Below are 27,828 nucleotides of genomic sequence, written 5' to 3'. Positions count from 1 at the left end.
TTAGTCAGTTTTAGTCAACTAAATGTCTGAGCATTTTAGTCTTAGTCAGTTTTTGTCTCAATTTTGTCTTTTTTGTTTTAGTCTAGATTTAGTAGACGAAAACGGATGACATTTTTGTCTATTTTTAGTTAATGGAAAAAAACGTCAGAAAGTCAGAAATAGTCAACATGGAACATTTTCTGATTTAAATTGCGTATTTATTTTTTAACCTAGGGGAATCTGAGCCGGCGGCACAAGTGATACACAGGAAGTATATGTTGGTGTAGACATGGTCCAATGTATTGTTGCTCCTACAGTATATGTTGGTGTAGACATGGTCCAATCTATTGTTGCTCCTACAGTATATGTTGGTGTAGACATGGTCCAATGTATTGTTGCTCCTACAGTATATGTTGGTGTAGACATGGTCCAATGTATGCATCAAAGAGAGCATTACGGATGTGGTGACGTTGTTTCTGACCAGAGAGACGACGCTGAACTCTGTCTGTCTTCTGTTTGCTGTGTCTTTCCTTTCTCTCTGCCATGTCTGTCCTCTCTCTGCTGTGTATGTCCTCTCTGTCATGTCTGTCCTCTCTCTCTCTCTGCTGTGTCTGGCAGCGGTTTATTCTATAACAGGATACTGTAAACTAAGTAAACAGAACACACAGTAGTACTAGTAGTAGTACACACTGATTGCAATCTGCTTGCATAAAAACATTATATAAAATCACATTCTGAGGTCAGTGTTAAAGTGCCACATGGAAGAGGTCTGGTTAGTGGTTAGAGTTAGAGGTGGTCTAGGTCTGGTTAGGTTAGGGTAACTTAGAGATAGTTAAGCATTCATTATAATTTATTATTATTATTTAGATAGATGGATGTAAAGGGCTAGACCAACTCTTAACCCCTATCCGGACCTAGACCACCTCTAAGTCACAACCCTAACTTAGGGGTTAAAGTTAGAGGTGATCTAGGTCTGGTTAGGGGTTAGAGTTAGAGGTGGTCTAGGTCTGGTTATACTGATCCGATACCAGTGCATACATAAAAAAAATGAAATTATATTATATAAATTATAACACTTTTTTTCTTTTCATTTTTACAGCTACAGCTGTTTTATATATACTGTTTTTTTTTAGTAATAACTAGAAAGTAATGGTATTTATTCAACAACAGGTGATTGTATAGATTAGTATTAGTATCATTAATTGACAACTAAGCTCAATGAGTTCACCCACGGAATGGTTGTTGGTACATTGGTTCCACACGGACGTTAAACGTTGTTGCGCACTTCCTATCCAGAGGGCTCCGGTTCAGTTAGCTCCTAGCAGAGGATCTGTTGTGATTTTTAATGCAAAATAAATATTCAACATTCTCTTTTGAGACTCCGCTTCAGACTCTTATCATTTGGCACTAAAAAGCTAAACATTGTCACTGGTATGGCTGTCTGCATTATGTCATTAATTGTGTGCGAGAGTTCGATCAGTTAGCCACGTTAGCGTGAGCTAGGTTAGCCACTAGCTAACGCGAGCTAGATGGAAATACAAACAATGTGGTGAATAAGTGATTTACCTTGGAATACTCCTTTGCCAACTTGCTGTACTTTGCTTGCAGGTCTGCAGCTGGATTATGAATAGTCCCAACTTTAGCCAAGGTAACGTTCAGCTAAAACTAGCTTTTCAAATAGCTCCAGCTAATGCTAATAACACAGAGCTCTCGTCAGCCGTCACACTGTTCTGTCGGGACGATGGCATTAAGAAAAGTTATAATTAGTTTGTCTCGTCTTGTTTTAGTCAACAATATCAACATACATGAAGAGAGATTTCGTCCTGGTTTTTGTAAATTACATTTTTGTGTGCTCAGTTGTGGTCAACGATATTTAATAAACTATTTAGTCTCGTTAGCGTCACATGGTATTCAATAACGTGACGTCACGTCTCGTTGTCGTCATGAAAAAAACCTTCGTTGACGAACATCTTTCGTCATCAATTTAGTCAACAAAATTAACACTGCCGGGCAGTCCGGTAGAGAGAGAGAGGAAGAATGGGAGATAGATGGGGGGGAAGACATTCGGCAAAGGTCGCCGGGTCCGGGAGTCGAACCCGGGACGGCCGTGTTGCGACGCAGCGCAGTACGTGGTGTGCTACTTGAGCGCCCCAATACAAGCCTCTTTTAGTCCCGATTTCCTGTTGGATTCGGGGAGGGAAATGGGCGGGTTTGGGCCACGTCTAATTCTACAGCTGTGACTCTTAAACTGTCACACAAGTATTTGTATTTCACTTTTAAGGCAAGTAGAAAATAATCTCCTGGTTTGGATTCTCTCCCTCCCCGTAGACAGTGGAGAATAGACTAGTGAGAAAGTGATGTGCTCTCTACCCAGACCAGAAGGGGATGAGCTCTCTACCCAGACCAGAAGGGGATGAGCGCTCTACCCAGACCAGAAGGTGATGAGCTCTCTACCCAGACCAGAAGGTGATGAGCTCTCTACTCAGACCAGAAGGTGATGAGCTCTCTACTCAGACCAGAAGGTGATGAGCTCTCTACTCAGACCAGAAGGGGATGAGCGCTCTACCCAGACCAGAAGGTGATGAGCTCTCTACCCAGACCAGAAGGTGATGAGCTCTCTACTCAGACCAGAAGGTGATGAGCTCTCTACTCAGACCAGAAGGTGATGAGCTCTCTACTCAGACCAGAAGGTGATGAGCTCTCTACTCAGACCAGAAGGTGATGAGCTCTCTACTCAGACCAGAAGGTAGTGAGCTCTCTACTCAGACCAGAAGGTGATGAGCTCTCTACTCAGACCAGAAGGTGATGAGCTCTCTACTCAGACCAGAAGGTGATGAGCTCTCTACTCAGACCAGAAGGTAGTGAGCTCTCTACTCAGACCAGAAGGTAGTGAGCTCTCTACTCAGACCAGAAGGTGATGAGCTCTCTACTCAGACCAGAAGGTAATGAACTCTCTACTCAGACCAGAAGGTGATGAGCTCTCTACTCAGACCAGAAGGTGATGAGCTCTCTACTCAGACCAGAAGGTGATGAGCTCTCTACTCAGACCAGAAGGTGATGAGCTCTCTACTCAGACCAGAAGGTGGTAGTGTTGTCAAAAATATCGAAGTATCGATACATATCGATACTGAATATTTAAAAAGGCTTCGATACTCATTTCCCGAAGTACCGATACTTTCTGCAGTATCGGTACCACCAGCTGGCGAGTGTTCTACCGCAAGTTGTTGACGCGCTGTTCAGAGCGCTCAGCGTGCTTGCCCCCCCGGCTCCTCCGAGTCCAGCCCTCCCCCTCACAGAGTCACAGAGAGCCGTCTTCTTCAGTTAGTAAACAAACATTTTAGCTGAAGATGGTAAATGCAGAGCCTCCGCAACTTGTGCTTGTGGATAAAGAAAGCAGCAGAAGTGCTGTTTGGAGGTACTTCGGGTTTCAAGTAAACAACGAAGGACAAGCTACAAATGCCCCAATGCTATTTGCAAGCGGTTATAGCAGTGCCAGCGCCGATCTCCATGAAGAAATGAAAGAGGTTCGTGACAGCTGCTCTTTCAACGTCACTGTGACTGAAGCATTAAACCATTAACTCTAGTTTAATACATGATACGTTGTCTACTGATGGCGCATAATATCAACAGCTGCTTCGTTGTAACGTTACAGCTACCAGCTAAAGTTAGCTCCCTTAGCTTAGCTGGCCACAGTTATAAATACTGCATTGGAAACGGAGTAACGTTAACGTGTAAACGTTATGTCGAGGTCATACAATACTACAGTCGACATAAGGTTAACGTTACCCCGTTTCCACCAAGTGTTTAAATAGCAGCAATCTTGTTGAAAATGTAACATTACTAAAATGCTCCGAGCATAGCCTCTCTGTCTCTCTCTGTCTCTCTCCATCTACTGCTACCTCTCTCGCTCTCTCTCTCTCTACCGCTACCTCTCTCTCGCTCTCTCTCTCTCTCTCTCTCTCTCTCTCTCTATCTACCGCTACCTCTCTCTCTCTCTCTCTCTCTCTCTCTCTCTATCTACCGCTACCTCTCTCTCTCTCTCTCTCTCTATCTACCGATACCTCTCTCTCTCTCTCGCTTGCTCTCGTTATCTTTAAATAAAAACTGTTACTAACTGTTCAGTTTGTGAGGTACATGCAACACAGATTACAGTGTTTACATCTGTCTGCTTGAGAAAATACCATGTTCTGCATTTGCAATAAAAATGATTGAAGTGAGATGAACAGTTATTTTTAAATGTGTGATCTAAAGATAAACAAAGGGTTTTAAAAGTGTTATATTTATCTTCTCTTATAGTACCAGACTCGAAGCTGAGGAGAATCAACCAGCAACAAAAGCTAAATTTGTTTAAAAAAAAAAAAAAACAAAAAAAAAATATATATATATATATATATATATATATATATATTTTTTTTTTTGGTATCGAAATGGTATCGAAGTATCGATACTTTTCAAGGTATCGTATCGAAGTCGAAATTCCAGTATCGTGACAACACTAGAAGGTGGTGAGCTTTCTACCCAGACCAGACGTCTGGTTGTTTTTCACACAACACTGCTTACCCAATCTTGTTGTAACTAACAGATTCGCTAAAAACAATCGTTTCTGTGGATAGATCACTAGATAGATCACTAGATCAACTTACGATGAGAGTTTCAAGTGAGTATTTCCTTAACAAGATGATAGTGGCCAAAAGGACAAAGGTTCGAGGAAGTCCACTGTTAAAGAAGACTATTTTCTTTTTTAAGTTCAATGTAAATGCACAATGTTTCCAAAGTCAATGGGTGATCGTCTTAAATAATCACAAGCTTAATATTGATTAAAATAATCGTCATTATGATTAGCCGGAGCAGCCCTAGTCAGCCATGGTCAAGAGAGTAAAACTAAATCACATGATTTGCTGACGACGCCATGAAATGAACCAGTGATATGAGGTTTGGTCTGAGCAGCAGGTCCTGACAACTGCTTAATAACGCGGTTCACTCAGATCGCTTAGGGAGCGCAACTGCAATTCACTGTAGTTAGGAATCAATAAACAGATTTGAAACTCACGTTTCTCATCACGTTTCCTATTGAAATGTATAACCGGAGTGACACCAATCAGCAACTGTGGCCTTTGGAGGCTTACAACAAAATACAAGGAAACATGAAAGTTGTGCTGAAAATAGTTCCTACATGAAACTGCTCACAACAAGGTCTTATGATAATTAGTAACCGGGATGCGTGAATACTTTCGGCAGCCCACTTGTCCTTCCACATTGCTCTGATTGGCCGAGCGTGCGCATGCACATGAGCCGCGACGCGCTCCTCAGCCGAGATGCATCCAGCTCAGCCAGGCAGGAATACTGCGCTCTGCTTAACCCAATTTATACAAATGGAAGTATTGATTACGCCGTAACGAATCATTAAAAAAATATACCGTTAACTGGAATATGTTGTTTCTTTACACATATGTTGGATTATGTAATTGGTTTGTCATGACAAACCAATCAAAAATCGCATCGCCGGCTTCGCGGCTGCGACGCGGGTCCACGACCCTCCGTGCTCCGATCGCCAGCGGGGAGAATATACTGCTGTGAGCGGCATCGCTGAGCTCTGGTGTCCGCTGGACGAAGCCAGAGACGCTCTTATTATGGGGCTTATGCCGAGAAGGCGTAACACAACAGTGAACTGTTAAGTACGACTGACAGATGCATTGCATGTGTTCACTGTTGTGTTACGCCTTCTCGGCATAAGCCACTTCCATTTGTATAAATTGGGTTAAGCAGAGCGCACTCAGCGCAGTATTCCTGCCTGGCTGAGCTGGATGCATCTCGGCTGAGGAGCGCGTCGCGGCTCATGCGCATGCGCGCGCTCGGCCAATCAGAGCAATGCAGAAGGACATAGGCCAATCAGAGCAATGCGGAAGGACAAGTGGGCTGCCGAAAGTATTCACGCAACCGGGATATCATTTCTGGAAAGAGACATTGCTTTTAAGTTTTTCAAATGTATTTTTTTTTGCTGTTCAGAGCGTCAATCAGCACCTACAAAATGTGCCGATGACGCTCCGAGTACTGAAACGTTCACCGTGTTAATTATTAAATTTTTTCTTACTTTCTTCACCATGTAAATAAATTATATTTTTGCATATACCGCTAAAACAATCACTTTAAACAAAATGTCACTTTAAATAATGAAAAAGTCACTTTAAAGGAAGGAGGTATTGTATAGTATAGTTTAGATACATTAAGTATAAAAATGGCGGAGTTAAAATTGTTAATTGTATATTGTATAGTAGTGTACATAGGAACCAGTTTCTCAGGAACTTAGCATGTCATTTTTTATCATGCACATCCTGTGTCTTACCTATTTTCTTTTTCTTTCTATGCCTATTTTTATTATTGTATTTTGCACAATCGATGTGGGCATGACCACCCGCATTTCACTGTATGCCCTGGTATGCAGAGGTGTGGACTCGAGTCACATGACTTGGACTCGAGTCAGACTCGAGTCACGAATTTGATGACTTTAGACTTGACTTGACCAAAAAAAAAAAGACTTTGACTTTGACTTTAACACCAATGACTCGTGACTTCACTTGGACTTGAGCCTTTTGACTTGAGAAGTCGATAATGCCCAACGATTAAAAATTATGTTATTAAATGTGCCGTGAATTAATTCATTTCCAGCTAATATACACTTCATTCACGCAACCGGCTCGCGCGTATATTTTCCCTAACGGAGTTGCACTGTCCTCTGTCACCTGCGGAGATTGTGGGCGTGTTTTATTCTTTCTTTGTTTACTTGTTAGAGTGTCATGGCGGCGCCCAGCGCCCAGCGTTACACATGATATTGGATATCCTCATTATTTCTCTTTTGTTGAGCACAAAGAAAATAACGTTTTAGTTAAATGTAAATTGTGTCTTGGCTCAAAGAACCTATCTACTGCCCACTTTGTGTGAAAACATCCGACAGCATCCAATCAATTTGCGCGAGAGAAGAAGTGACGTTACGAACGTTAATAACGACGGATTCAGTGGAAAATTATACCAAAGATTGCTTCGTTTGCTTATAAAAACTACGTGGTGGTGGTCAACAAAAAACGAATTGCAGTATGCAAAACGTGCGGCTCGAAAATCACAGATGGAGAAGCAACAACTTCATTTGAAGCTGCACAAAATCGGTAAGTAACTCGGATTGCTATTGATTGATTGATTGCAAACGTTATTAACAGATTGCAGAATGGGTACAGTACAGTACAGCTCAATACACACAATTGTTAAGGGGATGCAGACCAGAGAAAGACTTTCGTCTTGTTTACATCAGGGTCCCCCATTTTCAATTCATCATAACATATATGACACACACGACATACAGATAGACAGTACTGCTACATCTATACATTTATGACATACCAGATTTACAAATACAGTACTGTTTGTGATACAAAAAGAGTATAAAAAGAGAGTACATTTGACGTAGAAACTGTACATTGGAGGAGGTTGGGTAAGTGGGGGGGGGGACTGTACATTGGAGGTGGTTGGGTGGGTGGGTGGGGTTAGGTAGGCGGGGTGGGGGAAACTGTACAACTGTACAAGCAAAACTGTACATTGGAATATCGACGAAACCATACTTGGTTCTAAGAAGAGGGTCTTGTGTATTCTTGGGATAGGTCATTTACTGTACATTGGAAGGGGTTGGGGTAGGACATTTACAAGGGCCAGTTTCGAATTGCAGTAACCCGTAGGTGTTCTTTGAGAGTGGTTTTGAAAGTGAGTAGTGATTCACATTCCTTTACAGCTGTGGGTAGGGCATTCCACATTGATGTGGCATAATTGCTAAACGTGTTTAGTCCCTTGTTTGAGCCGAATCTGGGTTTAACATGATTTGTGGAGCTCCCTCTGGTGTTGTGGTCGTGGTATTCACTGACCTTTGGGAAGTATTTTGACATGTACATGGGTATCTTAGTGTATCTTGTAGACCAGGCCCATTGCAAGTTGCTGTACTAAGCCATCCTAGGTAGTCAAAGTGGGCAGGGGTAAAGTGGGTTCTAGGAGTAAGGTCAAGTAGTAGTCTGACCAGTTTGTTTTGTGATGTTTGTAATCTTGTTTTTAGCGCCTTTGAGGTACTTTGGTACCATGAGGTGCAAGCATAGTCGTAGTACCCTTGAATGAGTGCTCCTGCCAGAGTCTTCAGGGTATTCTTGTTTACCAGAGAGGAGATCCGGTACAAGAATCTAGTTCGTTGGTTGACTTTTTTGATTACATTGGATGCCATTTTGTCACAGGAAAGATTTGCTTCTAGGATGGAACCTAGGTATGTAATTTCGTCTTTCCTTGCGACAATATTGTCACCCACTGTAACTGAGAGAGCCATCGACACAGTCAGTGTGGTAACGTTATCATTACATCCTAGATTGATACACGGCTGGCTAGGCAGTTGGTAGTCATATAAAATAAAACAATCAGCAATGTCTCGGTTGATGAATGGCCAGCAGTAGTCTAACAGTACTGCTGCTCCTTATTTTTATTTTTTTATTGATTGACATTTGTATTAACAGATTGCAGAATGGGTACAATACAGTACGGCTCAATACAAACAATTGAAAAATACTTTTGTCATTGATCCAAGGTAGAGAGAGAGAACTCGAACACGAATTAGGCCCTACCTAATTCTAATACCTAATAAACTACCTAATATACGAAATGCAGAGATGCCTTGTCATTTCAGTACAGATTTTTTATACCCCAAAATGTATGGATATGATTTTTTATACCCCAAAATGTAGACTAGTTAGTTGAACCGAGGTCTGCTATTATGGATCATGTGCCATAGACTGTATACAGGGCAGGCAGACGTTAAATAAATTATTGGTCCAAGTGGGAAGACAATATATTGGTTATTGTTATCCTACCTTTAAAATGGATATGGTGATCCTTATTCTTTTTTTTCTCTCAATATACTCCTGAACTGGTTTTCTCAAGCAGCTCTTGCCCAAATGTATCTAGTTGTGAGACTAACCCTGATTCTGAATATTATGACATTTATAGAAATTAGATTATGTTTTGCCAACAAGTTGATAATGATTTTTTTTGTTGATTTTTTTTTTGTGGTGATTTTTATTATGACTTGTTTAGGACTCGAAACTCAAAGGTTAGGACCTGGGACTCGACTTGGGACTTGTCAGTCTTGACTTGGGACTTGACTCGGGACTTGCCTATCTTGACTTGGGACTTGACTCTGGACTTGAGTACCAAGACTTGAGACTGACTTGAGACTTGCAAAACAATGACTTGGTCCCACCTCTGCTGGTATGTATGTGACAAATAAACCTCGTGATTCTCTTGATTCTTAATTCTATAAAGAGCCTCTTTTAGAGGTTTTCAGTGCCTAGGCCTGTTCTTCACACTTTGGACTATTTTGTTTGCCTTACAGTACAAAACCGGCCTACTCTTTACACGCCAGCAAGAACACTGCGATCATCAGCTGCTGGACTACTAGAGGCTCCCAGAAACAGTCAAAAGAGGATCGGTAATGCAGCCTTTATCAACTATGCCCCAAAACTGTGGAACAAACTACCCCAAAACATCAGGGAAGCCAACTCGCTAGACATCTTCAAAAGACAGCTTAAAAAAAATCTCTTTGCTCAGGCATTTCAATGAAACATCAGGGATATCCTGACACAAATTGTACTTACCTGCACTATTCTTACCCTGCCTACTTTTATACACTGCCTATCAAATTCATGTGTCGGTTCTATGCACATTTTATAACTATTTTATCACACTTTTTACTTCTTACTGATGCACTGCTCTGTTGTATGTTAAATACCCTGTTGTATGTCCGTTCTATTTTATAATTTTTTAAGACTATTTTTAAACTGAATCATTTTAAACAATTTTTATTATTTGTATTACTGAATGAAACTGTAAACAGAGAGCCTATTGGGATGCTAGATCCTAATGTGAAACACTGTGATTTACCATACCTTGCTACCTGTCTATCTTTTTTATGCTCGCTTATGCCTGTATTTTTTACTGTTGTGAAGCACTTTGAACTGCAACCTCTGTATGAAAAGTGCTATACAAATAAAGTTATTATTATTATTATTACTCTTTGATGAGCTTCGAGTCAGGAGCACACGCTTTTCTATTGCCGTCACTCAGATAAATTGATGTGTATTTTCTTGGGTTTTCGTGGGCGTTTTTAAATGTTACTTGTCCTTTCGAACAAGTTACTGTATGTTTTTTGTAGGTTTTTGCTACCGGGCAGTCCGGTAGAGAGAGAGAGAGAGAGAGAGAGAGAGAGAGGAGGAATGGGAGATAGATCGGGGAAGACATTCGGCAAAGAACACCGGGTCCGGGAGTCGAACCCGGGTCGGCCGCATTGCACCGCAGTGCTGTATGCGGTGTGCCACTCGGGCGCCCCTTCGTGGGCATTTTTTTATATTAATATAAATGCTGCTGTTGGTCAGTGTAAGACCTTCAGCAGACAGCAGACCTATACAGCACTGATACAGGCTATTCATTTTGACATGGTTGCAATAGCTTCAGTGCTCTAGCTGTGCAGCAGCAGAGTGTCTGACCTCTGTGCAGTGGTGGTGATGGCGTCCACTATCTCCATGATGCGGTGCAGTGCAGAGTCGGCTCCGATGGTCATGTCGGTGCCGCAGAAGTCGTTGTCTATGGAGCCCACGAGACCCACGATGTTCAGGTGGTCATGCTGCTTGGCCAGGGTGTCTGTGATCCTCCCTGCACACACACGCACGCACGCACGCACGCACACATACACACACACACACACACACACACCACACACACACACACACACACACACGATGTTCAGGTGGTCATGCCGCTTGGCCAGGGTGTCTGTGATCCCCCCTGCACGCACACTCACACACATGCAATGTTGTCTATGAGCATTTTACTAGTATTCATAATATTCTACAAACTAAATGCAAAACACTATTATTATTATAATAATGATACACGTTATTATTACTATTAACTTCATTCATATAGCACTTCTCTAAAAACAAGGTTCACTAAGTGTTTTATAGAGGATAAAGAAAACCCTGGTTATATAGCATTACTGGCCTCACGTCTCGCTCTTCGCCATAATGAGATATCTCTTATCTCCAGCACCTACTGTGCTCATTAACAAAACAATGCACCGATGCACCTGACCAGGCCCCGCCCCAGTGTCCTCCTATAAGACACCGGACATGGTCACACTCCCCCTTCCTCTTTTTTTGTTTCCATCATGGACGCTGCAGTGCACTCCATGAACTAGTTGTTATGAAATGCAGAGAGAAATTGAACAATGTTGAGTTTTCGCCGGAGATTCACCAGCCCCTGGAATCTTCTCGGCACATCCTAACAGCACATCGGGCCTGTCCTGGGTTTCCTCGTCTCCTGACAGCGGACCAAGGGACGTCGCACGGCGGCTAGCTGTCGGGCTAGGTCGCGCACAGGTAGGGCCTGCGCTGCCAGGCATTAATGCTAGCATTTGTGATACTGCTCGTTGTCCCGTGAGACAGCCGAGTTGTGTATTGGCGCGAGGGGCAGGATATTTGGGAAAACATGGTCGTCATGACTCTGTTTTGGGTGTTTTCCCAGCTATCCTAGTGCGCGCGGCTAATGCTAATGCTACAATGCTGGGTCTCCGTTTCTTGTTCCCCGCCGAGGGCTGTCTTTTTAAAAGGTCTTCCCTCCTCTTAACCATTCATGCTGACGGTCAATCGGTGTCTACTGTTGGGAGTTTTGACGGGGGCTTGTTTACCATTTCATGGATGGATGGGCTGAGGCCTAGGGCTGGTGTGCTTTTTGTGAATCTATGAATTGTGTGCGGGACTGGTGTTTCTCTGGTCTGCATCCCCTTAACATTGTGTGTATGGGCTAGCCCATTCTGCAGTGTGTTGGTGGAGTTTTCGTTCATGTATTCATTTACCCCTTCATGGGTGCACACCACAGTGGAGGTTGCTGCATTCCTACTAGTGAGGCAGTGCTTCACTAGTAGTCGTTTTTTGTTGCAGCCACCACTGGTGCTCCGTGCTTGTGAAGCAGGTGGCATCAGTCCTTTGCCTCTGACATGTTGGAACGGTGTCCCGCCCGGCCGACGCCATGAGGTGAGTCGGCCCGGCAGGTGGCTGGTGGGCTGTTAAGCCTATACCACCACGGTGTAGAATTAGCAGCGACTAGTAACTTTGTTCGAATTGCTGTTTTTTCTGTCAAAAATGGTGTCGGGTGGCGGGGCCTTAGAAGGCCAGCCGATGTCGAAACATCGCGTGAGGTTTTGACGTTATTAGCTTTGACCTAGCTGCAAGCTATAACCGCAGGGAGGGCTAGGATGCTGTCAACGCTTGTTTACAGACATCTTGGTTGGATCAGTCTCCCCTTGAGGGGGTGAGAAGGGCTCCCCGCAGAGGGACTTTGGTCTTTCCGCAGGAGCGCGGGCGGTATTTGACCTAGGCCCCACACCGCCTCACACGTGCAGCCAGAGGTGAGGGCGCGGCCTCGCCAGCGGCTGTGGCGAGGCCCTCAACCAGCGGCCATGTTTCCCCCGCCTGAGGTACCCTGGACACAAAGAAAACAGGTGATCGCAAGGCCAACAGCCGTGGCGGCCAAGGGATCGGCTACATTAGATGAGCACGCCCTAAAAAACCGTCGCCGTCTAGCTGTCTAGCGGGATAAGGGCTCCGATTTGTTTCCTTTGGCTGTGGGCCGCGTGCCTTCAATGAAGCGCAAGCGGGCCGACGTTTCGCTTCTCATGGGGACAGGGGCTGACACCCAGTTGCTGGCTAGGCCTGGGTCTGTCCGTGAGAATGTTGTGCTGTAAGGCGGCTCCCATGCCACACGTTCTGCGTCTGTTTGGTGAGCCTGGTGTTACGTCTGTCAACTACAAAGGTTGTCAGCAGGGGGGCTCGAGACCTCTTGAGGCAAACAGCGCAGGTTCCCCCGACCTCGCCTTCGCCAGGCCGGGTATCACGTTAGTGCCTCCCACGGCCGGAAGACCGGCGGTGGTCTGGCAGGCGCGCGTGATTTGGGTGGTAGTAATATCAATGCAGGGCTACGGTGTGTAGGAACCCACCTACAGGCAGTGTGGGGGCCTCACACTTTGCATGTCCAGCTGTAGAACAGTTCCTCAGCAGTCCATGTTGGCGAGGTGTTCAGTGGGGGAGCTTTTGTCACCCAGTGTGATGTCAGCTTCCCCCGTATCAAACCGGCCCGTTCTGTCGGGGTCCCCCCTTGGGTGCGATTGCCTCGTTGGTAGTGTCGGGGTGCGGTATCCCAGCTCCACGAGACGCCCTGCTTGCGCGGTTGGCGAGTCCAGGGTTGGCAACGCACAGCGGGTGGGCCGCCTATCTACGGTTTCTGGCGGACCAGCGCCAAGTGGCGGCGGGTGCGCTTGGGATTATCTTCACATATGGCTACAGCAGTGCCATATGTCGAGGTGGATGGAGAGAATGCTGAGGCGGGGACTTGTGTTTACACAACCCCACCCGTTTTCAGGTTTGGTACAGACCCTATTGTCGGGGTCACCAGCAGTGACAGCTTTGGCTGACGAGATCCAATCTCTGTGGGCGAAGCAAGCCATCGTCGTGGTCCCAAAGGAGGACGCAATGCGTGGCGTTTCCTCCATAGACCTGTAGGATGAGTGTTCGCATCCCGATCTTCCATCCTAGAGCTTACCTACGCTTCCTTTGCAGGGTTTAGCGTATGTGTACCAGAGGCTGCCGTTCGGCTATTCTCTGGCTCCCCGCATCTTCACCAAGTGTGTGTAGACCGCACTGGGGCCTCTGCGTCGTCGGGGGTTACGAAGTGTATTCTGCCCTGGATGACGTTCTGGTCCTTGGCAGGTCAGGGTAGATCGCCAGGTCTCATACCAGGCAGGTGGTGTCTCACCAGCGTGGGTTTTGCTGTAGACTGGAAGTAGAGTTTGCCTCTTCCCAGTCAACAGGTGGAGTACTTGGGCTTTTTCTAAGCTCAAGGTCTATATGGGCATCCCTCTCGGAGCGGCGGCGAGTGATTGGGTTCTCGGCGCGCTCGGGAGGTTCCGTCCTAGGACGGTTACGGCGCTGTCCATGATGCGCCTGCTGCTGGGGTCCCTCTTGGCCTCCTCTTCATGGGGAGGATGCAGAGGTCGTTTTTTCCAGTATGGAAATGGACCCGGTTTGAGACATATGGAAGCGGCTGAAGGTTCTCATGTCAGTGCTGGGGGACCTCGTCTTCTGGGGAGGGTCTGGTGCCCACACCTGCGGGGTCCCCTTGGGCAGCAGGCTGTCACACGTCACGGTCTTCACCGACGCCTCCCTCATGGGATGGGGGGGGGGGACGTGTCGGACCAACGCAGTAGGGGGCAGCTGCCATGCTGCCCGGTCTGCGCTACATTCAATGTGTTGGGATTGAAGGCGGTCCTTCTGGTCCTCAAACGGCTCGTGGACGAGCATGTTTTGGTCAGGACGGACAACACAACGTCAGCGCCGTATATTGTCAGACAGGGTGGAGTGCGCTCCCCCCGTCTGCACCGGGCGGCGGTCAGGCTCTGGCTATGGGCGTTCTCCATCTGCTCTGCCTGAGGGCTCTCCACATCCCCGGCAGGGTGAATGTGGGTGCAGGTGTGATGTCGCGGGGCGGTCCTCACCCTGACGAGTGGGGATTACGTCCGGACATAGTCTGGCAGGTCTGGGACCGATTCCGTGGCCGTCCGGGATGCTGTACGCTTTCCCCCCCTTACACCTGATAGCTCAGGTGTTGGGGCGGGTACGTCGGGAGCGCAGGACTTTGTCCTGGTCGTGCCGGGGCTCAGCTGTGTGGTCCCCGGCCCTGATTCAGCTCTGTGTGGCCCCGCCGTGGCCTGTTCCGTGGTCACCGCGGGCCCTCTCTCGGGCACGCGGAACTCTGTTCTGCCTTCCTGTTCTGGGGCAGCCTCTAGGCTTGGCTGCTGACAGTGTGAATATGGTGGGGATGAGTCTTGACTATTCTGTGGTTAACGCTATCCGGTACATGCACGCTCCGTCCTCTACCACAGCTTACGCTGGGGAATGGCGTATGGTCGAGTGTGGGGGCGGAACGTTGTTCAGCCACCCTCTCGTGGGATGTTCCTGCTTGGCGCTCGGCGTCTCAAGCCGGTGGAACGTTCTCTGTCTCCGAGTGGGACCTCCAACTGGTCCTCGGCCGGTTGTCTGAGGCCCCGTTTGAGCAGGCGTCGTTGGAGCAGCTGTCTTCAAGACTGCGTTCCTACTGGCCATCACCTCCGCTAAGCGCGTGGGTGAGCTGTGTGCTCTCTCGGTGCGGCCTGAGTGCTTGTCTATTCGTGCCAATAGCGGTGCGACTCTGAGGCCTAATCCAGTCTTCGTGCCAAAGAATATCCGGAGCTCTTTTCGCTCCAGGGATATTGTGATTCAGGCGTTTCATCCGCCTCCTCACGCTAGTGGGTTGGAGGCGAGCCTTCATCTGTCGTGTCCTGTCCGTGCTTTGGGGGTTTACCTCAGTCGGACTCGGGATCTCAGGGCTACCGATCAACTTTTGTTTGTTACGGTGGCCCTCGCGCTGATAAGGCACTGGTCCAAGCAGCGCCTGTCACGTTGGTTGTGCGAGGGCATTGCCCTTTGCTACACGTTGGCTGGACAGGCCCCCCCTGGGGGTGTCAGGGCGCACTCCACTCGTGGAGTGGCGGCCTCTGCCGCCTTGTTAGGGGGGGCCTCCTGTGCTGCGGCCTCCTGGTCCTCCCCGGGTCCCTTCGTTAGGTTTTACCTCATGGACATGACTGGGGGTTCTGTCTCCCAGGCGGTTCTGAGGTCTGGGACCTCCCCTGCGTCCCGCCTCTCGGTGGGTTAGCAGGGGTGTGTGGGTGTGTGCCACGGGGTGATGTGTCACACGTGGTCCCGCCTGTGCTGTGCGTTTTTAGGGGTCTCTGGTTCCCTCTTTTTTCGCACTTGGTGGAGTTGACTGCCGCCCCCCCTTCACTAGGACGGGCGGGTGGACGGGACTCCCCTCCCCCCTGGTAGTAGGGCTTGCGGGTCCTCAGGGGGTACACTTGTCGGGCCACACGTCTGCTCTGCTCCATATCTCATTATGGCGAAGAGCGAGACGCGAGGCCAGTAATGCTATATAACGAAAGGTTATCCTATAACCTAGTTATATGAATACTGGCTGAGCGTCTCGCTCTTGGCGCCCTGAGGTCCCTTGGTTGGGTTTTCTATGATGGAAACTTTTTCCCGAGGAAGGGGGAGTGTGACCATGTCCGGTGTCTTATAGGAGGACACTGGGGCGGGGCCTGGTCGGGTGCATTGTTTTGTTAATGAGCACAGTAGGTGCTGGAAATAAGAGATATCTCATTATGGCGAAGAGCGAGACGCTCAGCCAGTATTCTTATTACTAGGTTATAGGATAACCTTTCGTTATTCAGCAGTGGTCAGCTTTACAGGACCGTCTGAACCGTGACTTAACACTGTGCCGTCAGAGAGGAAGAGAGAGGGGGAGAGAGAGAAAGAGAGATCTCTCACCTTTCTGCACCAGCTCAGCCAGCAGCCCGCTCCACTCTGTGCGGAAGACGTTGGCTCCGGTGAGACTACCATCTCCGCCGCACACACACAGGTTGGTGATGCCTCTCTTCAGCAGGTTGAAGGCTGCACCGAGCCGCCCCTCCCGCGTCATGAAGGCCTTACAGCGGGCGCTGCCGATCACCGTCCCGCCCTGAGGGAGAGACACCGTAACAACGCAAGTCACCATCCATACCATGTGGTACCATTCTGCCAACATGTAAAGATACACTTCATATTGAATATTGATTGATAATAGGTTGGATATGAAGACAGTCTCAAAGAATTAAGTTTTTCAATACTTGAATTTCCATGAAGATCTACTTCATGGAATTATAATGGAGTGAACTGAGCTTGTCCCTGTAGGATAGGTCGTCACTTGGTGGCCAAGCTGCAACGGCAAAACTCGTCATTTTCACCTAAAAGGTTGTTGATAAACCAAACCCTTTAACAGTGAACAGAGAGTACATTTCAGTGAGCCTCAGGCAGCTTTACTGCCGCTGACTATCTGGAGCTAGTAGGAGCTACAGCATGGACTGTGCTGAGAAAGGACTCTACCTTTCACTACAGAAGGTTAACCTTTCACTACCACACTACAGAAGGTTAACCTTTCACTACCACACTACAGAAGGTTAACCTTTCACTACCACACTACAGAAGGTTAACCTTTCACTACCACACTACAGAAGGTTAACCTTTCACTACCACACTACAGGTTAACCTTTCACTACCACACTACAGAAGGTTAACCTTTCACTACCACACTACAGAAGGTTAACCTTTCACTACCACACTACAGAAGGTTAACCTTTCACTACCACACTACAGAAGGTTAGTCTGTACTGTGGTAGTGAAAGGTTAACCTTATTTTGTGATCAAATTTTGAAAAGTTAACCTTCTATAGTGTGGTAGTGAAAGGGTTAACCTCACTCCTACCCCAACCTAAAATTTGCGCAGTGCAAATATATATATATATTTTTGAAGATACTGTATAAAGATTCTTCAGACCGTTGTTCTGATCAAGTTCTTAAATGGTCTAAAAAGGGAAGGTTCAAGATGAACAAGTTCAAATACAATCTTTGTTGACTGTTTTAATTGTGAACAATGATTATGCAACGCACATACAACAGAAATGAACACTCCTTTTTTCTGTGAAGAAACCAGATTAGATATACAGATTTATCTAGTGTTGGTTCACGTCTGTCTGACTGGCAGGCAGCTATTAAAATGAAGTGAGCACTATAGCTTTTGCAATGAACTCAAACTCCTTCCAGTGTGAAGTAATCGATAGCTTAAATTATGCTTTCAAAGTAGCTTCCCTCAACACTCCATATTCCAGAACTAGATTGTGATCATTTTCCGCAATGTAGTTTCAACATAGTTGAGCTACTTTTTCAAAGTAGTTTTCGTTTTTTGGAGAGTAGTTTAAGACTTAGTTGAACTACTTTACATTGTAAAGTATTGTAAAGTAGCTAGTAGTACTAGTTTGCTACAGTTTTTGAGTTGTTTCCCCAACAACACTGGAGATTTTCTTTACTTTGCGGCTTGACCATTTAGTGACAGCCTGTAGGGAAGACTGATGGAAACCAAACCCCACCCTCTTTTTTTTTTCAATCTTCCAATCACAACTATTGCTTACCTCAGCAACAGTGGTGATTGGAGGATCAAGAAAATAGGGCAGGGTTTAACATAGGTCATAAGTATCTGGTAGTAAAGTCCATCCAAGATTAAAAAATGTCCTTCTTACCTGGAGTGATATCCATCCATCCAGATAGTTTTGCTGTGATTTGCCTAGTTTTGGAGATATCTTCGATAGAGATGTCTGTTGTCACTCCAATACAATGGAGCGGTTATGGTGCTCAGAACAAAGAAATACATTTGGAAAAACTCAAAAGCAACGGCTCTTTACCGTAATCATGACCCAGTTGTTAAAGGGGAACTATCTTATAAATGGCCTTTTTCAGTGTTTAGCATTGTTTCCTAGCTATGTGGACTTATATTAATATGATCTATGTCTCTAATTCTCATATTGGCGCATTCTTCCAATTCTCCTCTCACAATATTCACCCTCACTGAACTGAGTCATCTGAAAATGTGATGATTTGTGATGTCAGAAAGACACCGCTGCATGTTAATGTTCAGGCGCCGGCGCCGCGGCGCAGTGGTTTAGGTGGCCAGGCTCAAAACAGCTCAAGATCTTGAGGTAGAAAAATGCTGTTTTTGAGTACTTGATTAGAAATACAAAACAATGAATTAAAAAAAATATATAATTACAGAGGTGTTCCATAAACTCACAGGAATTGTGTAAAAGTGCCCAAATAGTGAAAGAAATAGTAAAATAGTTCCCCTTTAATAATCCTAAAAGTATGTTGTGAGCAGTTTCATGTAGGAACTATTTTCTACTGAATTACACCTACCATTCACTATTATGGGGTGTAGTTCAGTGGAAAATAGTTCCTGAGTGTCATTTAGCTCCATTATATTGGAGTGACTGACAACAGACATCTCTACGGAAGATATCTCCAAAACTAGGCAAATCACAGCGAAACTATCTAGAGATGGATAGATAGCCCTCAGAGTAAGGTTATTATTATAAATTTTTTTGGGTGAACTGCCCCTTTAAGAGAAGGGATACCGGTAGATAACTAATAAGGAAGGTAGAGATCTACAGTATGTCTACTACCATTATATATATCTACAGTATATACTATATCTACAGTAGATCTTCAGTATAATTTACAGTAGATACATCTACAGTAGATCTACAGTATATTGAAATTGGATTTCCCTGAATCCAATGCCAATGTGATGGTGAGTAACTTTGCCTAATACTAATATTATAAACTCATTGCAGGCTGTCCTCGACTAAAGAAATTCTCGAATTTGACGGCTAATCGACTTAATCTACAAATCTGTCAAATGATGTTTCCCATACAGGCCTGCCACGATAACACATTTTGCTGGGCGATTAATTGCCCCCGAAAATATCGCGATAAGCGATATTATTGCGACCGGTTAGAGATTTTTTTTTTGAAATTTATTTCCCCAAACTTTTATTTTGAAGCCCACCGCTCCGTCTTTTCCGGTGTTTAGACTTTTATTTTGAAGCCCACCGACCGGACCGGAAGTATTGTTGTGATTATCCTAAGCAGAAACTATGAGCCGACAACTTGGGCTAATGATATGATGTTTTTGAGCTAATGATAAAACAAATTGTTGGTGAACAACTAACTTTAGGTTAGTTTTAACGTTAGCTACTAACGTTAGATGCAGCTACTACAGGCAATCAACGATGAGGAGGAAGCGTCAAAGCAGTATATAATATAATAGCTGTGGTGCGTAAGCACTGCAGCACGACTCGAAACTACCGGAGTGTTATAATAAATTAATTCATGTTTAACTTGTCCCCGTGTCCAGTCCTTTGACTAGCCCCACCCGTTAATTGTAAACAATGATGCATGTAATTGTATTAACGTTATTCTGTGTTGTACTTGTAGCTATGCTATACGTTGTATTTCGTTTGTAGCTAATTAGAATAACAGGAACAGTGTATTGCACTACCAAAGCTAACTAGCTGTATGTCACACATGCTCTGTAAATAACTATGTACAGATACCGAGATGGCACTCCATGTTACCTGCTACCTGTTACTGCACAATGTTGTTTCTTCTTTTGATTCTATTATATGTACCACTGTATTGCACATCGTTGCGGGCAAGACCACCCGCATTTCATTGTATACCTGTATGCCGTGACAATTAAAACTCTTGACTTGACTTGACTTGAATGTTGTTAGCATTGAATGAGCATCAACGAACGCTAGATCTTTAATCTTTATTTAGCAGTCCAGTTTCTTCGGGCAGTAGCGAGTAACTACTTGGGTCTAAAAATAGCTAACGTTACACTACAAATAATGCTACTTGGTTAAAAGGAGCAACACTATTGAGAAATGTCTATGTGGCGTTGCCCCACGGAGCTCCCGTGCTGTACTCTAGTAACGTCAGCGGCCCGCCTCCCAACACGGACAGTGACTGAAGGGGCACTGGTTCCGCCTCATTAAAACAAACGCGCAAATAGCAATTAATCGCGCCCGTCAAAATCATTGCATTCATTTTAATTATCGCAGCAATTAATCGATTTATTGCTTATCGCGGCAGGCCTATGCAGAATGTCCTCTTTAAATCTAGAGCTTAAAAGAGATGTGCTTATCATTTGGAAAAAGCACAAGAAACTACTAATCAACTAACAAAGGTCTTGGTCGACTAAGACCAAACCAACCGATTAATGGACTAAGAGAGGGGAGCCCTAATAGCAACTAACACAGAGCAGAGCACACACACACACACTGGTACAAATCATGTGTCACTGCATACATTTTCAAAGCTCTAGACTCCAGACTCGCTCTATCAAAGGAACATAAAGGTCAAGCACAAGAGTTGCGGAATGAAAAACGGGTGACAAGTCGACCACGTGACCGTGACCCGAAACTTGGAAATGCAAGCAAGAACATAGACCTACTACTAGCATCATGCAAGTTTGGTTTCCACACACAAGTGCAGCAGATGCATTTGTACAAACTAAGATTAGAAAGGGAAGCACACGTCCTTTCTAACACCGTATTCACACAAGTAAACTGACATAACAAAAAACAAACACACATAGGTTGCATCCAAAATTCTATATTATAATAACTATGCAACTTGCTGCTTGTCGTACCGTTGGAGTGTAATTGGTGCCGTTGCCTCAGCAGCACATGCAGCAACATTCCTTACTGGTTTAAAACCATAACCCTGTACTGGTACTAGACCAGCAGGGAGAGGAGAGGAGAGAGGGGAGGGGTGAGGGAGTAAGGAGAGAGTGCCTATCGATCATACAAACCAGAGGAAGAGAGAGAGAAAATAAAAGAGGAGTTGTTGTGAGATCAGAAAATTACAACAACAGATTTAGGCTAAATCCGACAACAGTGGTGGTTTGGTGACGTGAATGTAGAACAATTCATGGCTTGGTCCTATTAGAGAAGCCTCTCAAGCACTGCACTTAAAAAAGGGAATTTTAAGGTGCGACACATCAAAGCAAATATTAGTAGTTTTACTGCATTTACAGTATGTATGACACTTTCAAGTACTACCGTAGTTACTTTTAAACAAAACATACAACTGATTCTCTGGACCATCAACCCTTTAAGTTAACCTATAAACTAGGGATGTCCGATATTATCAGCCTACCGATATTATCGGCCGATATCGGCATTAAAATGTGATATCGGAAAATATCGGTATCAGTTTTCAAAAAATAAAAAATAAAAAAATAATTGTTTTAGGCGCCTCGGCGAGGTGTTTTAAACGTCAGTGAAGGTAAATTATTTTGCGATGATGACCGAGTATAGCTATACATTATCCCGCTTATTACATGGCTAACTTACTAACAATATACCTAATTCATTTTACAAAATCGACAAGACGAGATCAAATGCAGACGCAGTTGTTCTGTGGCTCTGTCAGCCCAAATAAAGTGATTATTATTATCGCGGGCAGCCCGGCAGGTGTGTCTGATTGCACTGAAACAGTGTGTGTCAGTGGGGCTTGATTACTCCAGCTGCGAAAAACAATAATCACCGGTGGTTATCGAAAAATAATTCACCGCTGTCGGGGGCTATTGACCAATCACAATCAAGCATTTCGGCGAATGTTAAAACGCCATGTAATAAGTAATGTTAATTACCTGAAATTATTCCATTTTGGGGGGGGGGGGGAAACCCTGCATATATCGGTATCGGTTGATATCGGTATCGGAAATTAAGAGTTGGACAATATCAGTATATCGGTATCGGTAAAAAAGTCAATATCGAGCATCCTACTATAAACTGTACAGTACAGACCGATTTACGATATATAGAGGTTAATACATCAAAGATAGAACGCTTGTTTGTACCGATGGCATGATTGTGTACTTTGACTTAATTATATTTATATTGGAGTACATTTGACATTTGATCAAATACTTTCAACATGTTTACTTGAGTAGAACTTGGAAGACCTTGACCAGAGTACTATCCTATCAGGGTATTTCTACTTTTACGTGAAGGATTTAGGTACTTCAGCAGCCCAGCCCCCCCCCCCCCCCCCCCCTAGTCCTATTGACCTACCAGCTGGATGATATTGGTGACACTGTGCCAGTCGGCCAGTTTGATGTTATCTCCCCCGTCCACAAGCCCCTGGTAGCCCTGGGGAACACAGTGAATGATGAGGTAAATAAATAAATAACATCATGACTTCTCATGTCTCTGGGTACGTGAATAAAGTAGCTCTACACAGTGACACAGTAGGTAGCTGAGGAGGTGGATACGCTGCTGCGGAGGTGAGATGAGCAATGAACCGTTGAACTCTCCAAATTGACCTGTCCCAAGCCACGCCCTCTTTTCTTGATCCTCCAATCACAACTGTTGCTTCCCTTGAGAGGTCAATCACCATTGCCTATATTTGAATGGTAATCGTGCTGATAGGCGGATAGGCCAGAGAAAGACATAGGTATAGGCCTCCTACTTCATGTGCGTATATACTCTTGACTACACTACAAGCTGTTAAAACTCTTAACACAGCCTGCGCCAAAAACGAGTTTACTCGTTTTTATGATCGTTATTTCCTTTATTCGCTATTGGCATTCATAATTCATCCAGGACTCTGTCTGATATTTCAACGCCTCAATACCGCCGCCTGGTGGATTTCGGGCGAGTTGCACTCCACTCTAAACCGGATGTGGCGCTCTGTGCATCTGGGAAAATCCTCCGGTAGAGCTATCTTGTTATGTTGATCAAGACAAACACTCGAGTGCATTGGATCGCTTTTGAGACGCAAGAATCAATATGCTTTCGGCGTTTATTGTGTCATACAAACGGAAAATGGATCTAGCAGATCGAAAGCAAATAATTGGAATATTTTTTCTCCAGACTCATCAGCCACAGGGAAGAGGAATCTAACGTTAATTCCAGCTTGATTGTCCATTTATTTCATTGCAATCCATCCGATCAACGTATGATGTCGTACTAAGGAAAGCCGTTACTGACAATCAAGGAATCATAAACGCCCCCCCCCCCCCCCCCCCCTTTCCTTCACGCATGATGGAGCATAATGTATACCGAGCATATGCATTTGAATTTTTTTATATAGCGTGTATAGGAACGAAACGCCAATCGATTTATGTATAATATGCGTCTGGGCCTATAACTTGCGTTCTAGGAATTACTGCTCTACACTCTAAAAACATACTTATATTCACGACGGTACTAACACGACAATGTATGAATGGAAAAATATAACGTTCCCACATCCGGAACGATAAGATACCCGATGTTGAATGGGCCATAGTAATGTCGATATAGCTATAATATTTAAAAGGTTATAGCCCTGCAAAGAAGGTGCGCAACTCCATAGACTTACAGCACTGGCAGAGAGTGGTATAAGATGGGAATACTGCGTGGCACAGAATGTGTTAACATGCAACGGCCACCGGCGGAACAGACGAAAGTCACAGCACTTTGCAAGCGTCTAGCGCAGGAGTTCTCAAACTTTTTTATACCACAACCCCATTTTATTTAGATTTTTTTTTGGAAATAAGGAATATCAAAATAAAAGCGCACATTGTTGAATTTGATCATGCATATTTATTAGACAATACAATTACAGCACTATGTTATCAATGAAATGTATTAATATTAATATTAACAAAAGCAACAGAATTGTTTCTGTATACACATTTATAAAATGAGGCATATTTATCCAAAAACCCAGATTCTGCGGATCAATTAGAATTTGAAGCCCTGTCCCTGCACAATTAGGACATATCAACCCACCGATCAGTTCATTCAAAACGTGCTACATGAACTATCAGGCACCATCAACCATTGCCCCGCTGTCCAAACACTCCTGCTTTCCAAGTGACAGCTTACGCATCGATTTTCATCTTCTGCTTCAGTATTTAAATTTTCCTTGCAACTGTTGTCGTATTTTCTGTGAGGCTTTTACACACAGGTCCGCGTTTTGACAGGTCCCGCGGAGAAAAGCTATGTCAGGAATGTCAGAGCATGTGATGCATCTGAACCAATCATGTTGTCAGAAATCTGCACCAGCCAATGGGAGCTCGTTGTTTGAGGCAAACCCCCCCCTACAACGCTGCCTCATATGATATTAGAGAGCGACCGGCGACCACGCTGAATTTAGGCGAAATCTACAGGCACAGCATGACAAAGTGTAGTAAAATAAACATCTAAATGTGTATTTTGAACGTTTCCTTTCCACTAGTCTGAAGGAAGACATGTTATGGAAGCAAAATAGCTACAAAATAGCACTCGATTCTGCCTTTTTGCCAGCGTTTGGAACACACGGCCAGCCGGCACCAGACGTGGCCTCCGCGATTATACATGCGCAGGATGTAGTGAGATGTGTGTATTGGAACTGCATTGGCCTCTGTTGATGAAGGGGCGAGACATGGCAAATACAAACAGCTGCCAGGTGGAAAAATCAATCTGAGTTGGGCTCGTCATTTTTCTTTTCCAATGTGCCCACTGTCACCTACCCGCGACCCCACTTTGGGTCACGACCAGTAGTTTGAGAACCGCTGGTCTAGAGGCTCGGGCTGCAGTTTTTTGCCGAACATATAAATTACAGAATTAAAGCTCCATTTGTTGCTCGACAAAATCCGTGCCTCGGTTCTCGAGTTACATGACGATATGTCAGGCGTGCAATTTTTTACGTGCAAGCGTCAGATTACCACCCCGGACTCCCGACGCTCTAACTCTGCCAATCATCCTCCGATTACGAAAATGATCAGGTTTGTAGCCAATGAGTGTAGCTTTCCAATGATACCCCACATGGGGGTGTGCGAATAAGGGATCTAGGTGAAAGGTGAGGAGCGAAAACCAGAAGTGAAAAGAATTCCGAATGCATGGCCGTGGATGAGGAAATGGAATAGAGCTTTTTTCTTGGCATATGGTCTCTCTAGAGTCTAGAAGACTCATTTCTGAACGGATTTTTATAGAATTTGGACCTGTACTACATAAGACTTCAGGCTATGGATTTGCGTTGTTTTATAGCTTATACCTATTTTTTTTACATATTATTTGGGAATATTGCAACCACTACAGAAATATGTGAGTACACAAGTTCAAGTTCAACTCAAGTTCAGCCCTATGTTACTCTATTTCATTAGCACTAAAAGTGATTTTTATTTATTGTGTAAGACATTTCAGAATGTTATCTTTCAAAGAAGAGCAGGCTTATGCATGTGCTATAAGCATAAAGTATAAAGATAAGCTTTGCAAAAAAAAGTATGCAGTCCTCAAGTTCAAGTAAAAAACAATGGCCGGTTTTCTGGTTGGATTGTTATTATATCCACTAAGATGTGTTTCCAGGATGTGGGCAATAGGCCTAAACACAGTGAGACTGTTTGGAGAAGGTCATACGTTAGGCCAAGTGAAGAAGTATTTAGTAGTACCTCATAGATTAGATACATCTTGGCTCCAGCATAAATGCCCATGCGGGTCACGGCACGGACAGCTGCGTTCATTCCTAGTGAGGTCAAAGTACACAAAAAAACTTTAAAACTTCCAAATGAAATATTTATACATATAATTAACACACAACTTTTTCCCTTTTACAAAATTGAATTGAGACATTGTGTTGGTTTATGCTAAATGTGCACACAAAAAACTGTCACAGACACGCCCTTCTCACATTCAGCCACTGGCACGTTGACTACAGAGCATGTCTTAAGGGGGAACCCTGCATGACACCTTTTTCATTCTGGATGAATCAAACGGTGAATCTGATGTGATCACGCAGCTGTCTGTAGGGCAAAGGTCATACATCCGCTCAATCAGTAAAGACAGCCTTGACAGCCTGCCAAACAATGATAGCCCCCCCCCCCCCCCTCGTATGCATGGCTGCTTGCATGGAATTCTATCATGCGTGGAGATCAGAAGGTTTTGATTACACAAACACTGATCGTCTTACAAATCTAATGGCCCAGTTATCAACACGCGTGAGGAAATACAAAACATACGCATGCATTTTCACTCGTCTTCAAACAGTCAACAAACACTGTTTACAGTAGCTAGTAGTACTGCAACTGTTGACACATTAGCTAGTGATTGATTGATTGAACATTTGCAGAATGGGTACAGTACAGTACAGCTCAATAGTCAATACACACAATTGTTAAGGGGATGCAGACCAGAGAAAGACGTTCGTCTTGTTTACATCAGGATCCCCCATTTTCAATTCATCATAACACACGTGGCTCGAAATCCATACTAGTTTCTTGATTCAGTTATTCACCAAATAAAAGTATTAAACAATACAAGAAATATGTAATTTGACAACAAACTAAACCTTTTCCAAACGAATGTGGTTTACCTTGGGCATCTCCACCACTGGTCAGGACTGCGATGGCTCTTCCAGCCCCCGTCATCTTTAACCTCTCGAAATCCACGGATGACATGATTTTGGCGACGGTGGATTAGTTAAACCTACACGGTGATTGTTAGCTGAAGAATAGAGAAGATGTTCAGTGACCTTGCTTGCTTCCTTGTTGTTGGATCGCGTTACAACAAACAACGCACCAAGCCTGGGATACTCGGATCCTTCGCCTGGAATTGACTCCGCCCTGCCCAAGGGTGGGTGCACCACGACGCCTGATCTGCATCTTGCAAGACACTTCCTTATGTGGACATTGTAACAACAAATGTGCTTTGTTTGTATTAATTTAGGGTTGTGCCATTATTATTATGCAAAGATAATAATTGTGATTAATTCTGTAATGAGTTGTGTGTTTCTAGCATCCTTGACACCCAAGGACAACGATGGAAATAAGTCAAGAGGCTTTTTCGTTACTATCCTTGACAACAATGTATGTTGGATTAATGATCTGTATATGTTGCGGAGTCTAAATAAAAACCTGAAACCTGAAACCTGGTGTGGGTCTCAATACTATCCACCTGCAGAACCACAGAGCCCCGCAGGCTGAGGTCCCGCAGGCTGAGCCAATAGTATGCAGCTGCAGCCGTTCAGACCAGCGCTTACAAGCCCCGCACATACAAGCCTGCACATAGCAACCCCTCGCTTCCATTGGCTGATTTTGGTCACGTGATTTTGGGTCACGTTGCACGTTGCACTGCGGGATTGATTGATTGATTGATTGAAAACTTTATTAACAGATTGCCGTATGATTTGGGTCACGTTGCACTGCGGGATTGATTGATTCATTGATTCATTGATTCATTGATTGATTGATTGATTGAAAACTTTATTAACAGATTGATTGATTGATTGAA

The 27,828-nt window shown here is 44.6% G+C and overlaps 1 protein-coding gene across 1 annotated transcript in view; it reads right to left on the bottom strand.

Annotated features, from left to right (window-relative positions):
• pfkla (phosphofructokinase, liver a) overlaps nucleotides 1–27,130 on the bottom strand; it is an 88,598-nt gene extending 61,468 nt beyond the window's left edge. The window contains exons 1-5 of the mRNA XM_084314963.1: nucleotides 26,912–27,130; nucleotides 25,992–26,065; nucleotides 22,648–22,725; nucleotides 16,467–16,656; nucleotides 10,542–10,707 (exon numbers count right to left, since the gene is read on the bottom strand). Coding sequence (XP_084171089.1) covers nucleotides 10,542–10,707; nucleotides 16,467–16,656; nucleotides 22,648–22,725; nucleotides 25,992–26,065; nucleotides 26,912–26,996 — 593 coding nt within the window. The 5' untranslated portion in view covers nucleotides 26,997–27,130. The remainder of the gene's footprint in view (nucleotides 1–10,541; nucleotides 10,708–16,466; nucleotides 16,657–22,647; nucleotides 22,726–25,991; nucleotides 26,066–26,911) is intronic.
• Between the last annotated feature and the right edge of the window lie 698 nt (nucleotides 27,131–27,828).

Source organism: Notolepis coatsorum (assembly GCF_963971535.1).
Source record: "Notolepis coatsorum genome assembly, chromosome: 5".
NCBI classification, from domain to species: domain Eukaryota; kingdom Metazoa; phylum Chordata; class Actinopteri; order Aulopiformes; family Paralepididae; genus Notolepis; species Notolepis coatsorum.
The sequence above is the reverse complement of the archived record's forward strand: the minus strand, read 5'-3'. Positions and strand labels throughout refer to the sequence as shown.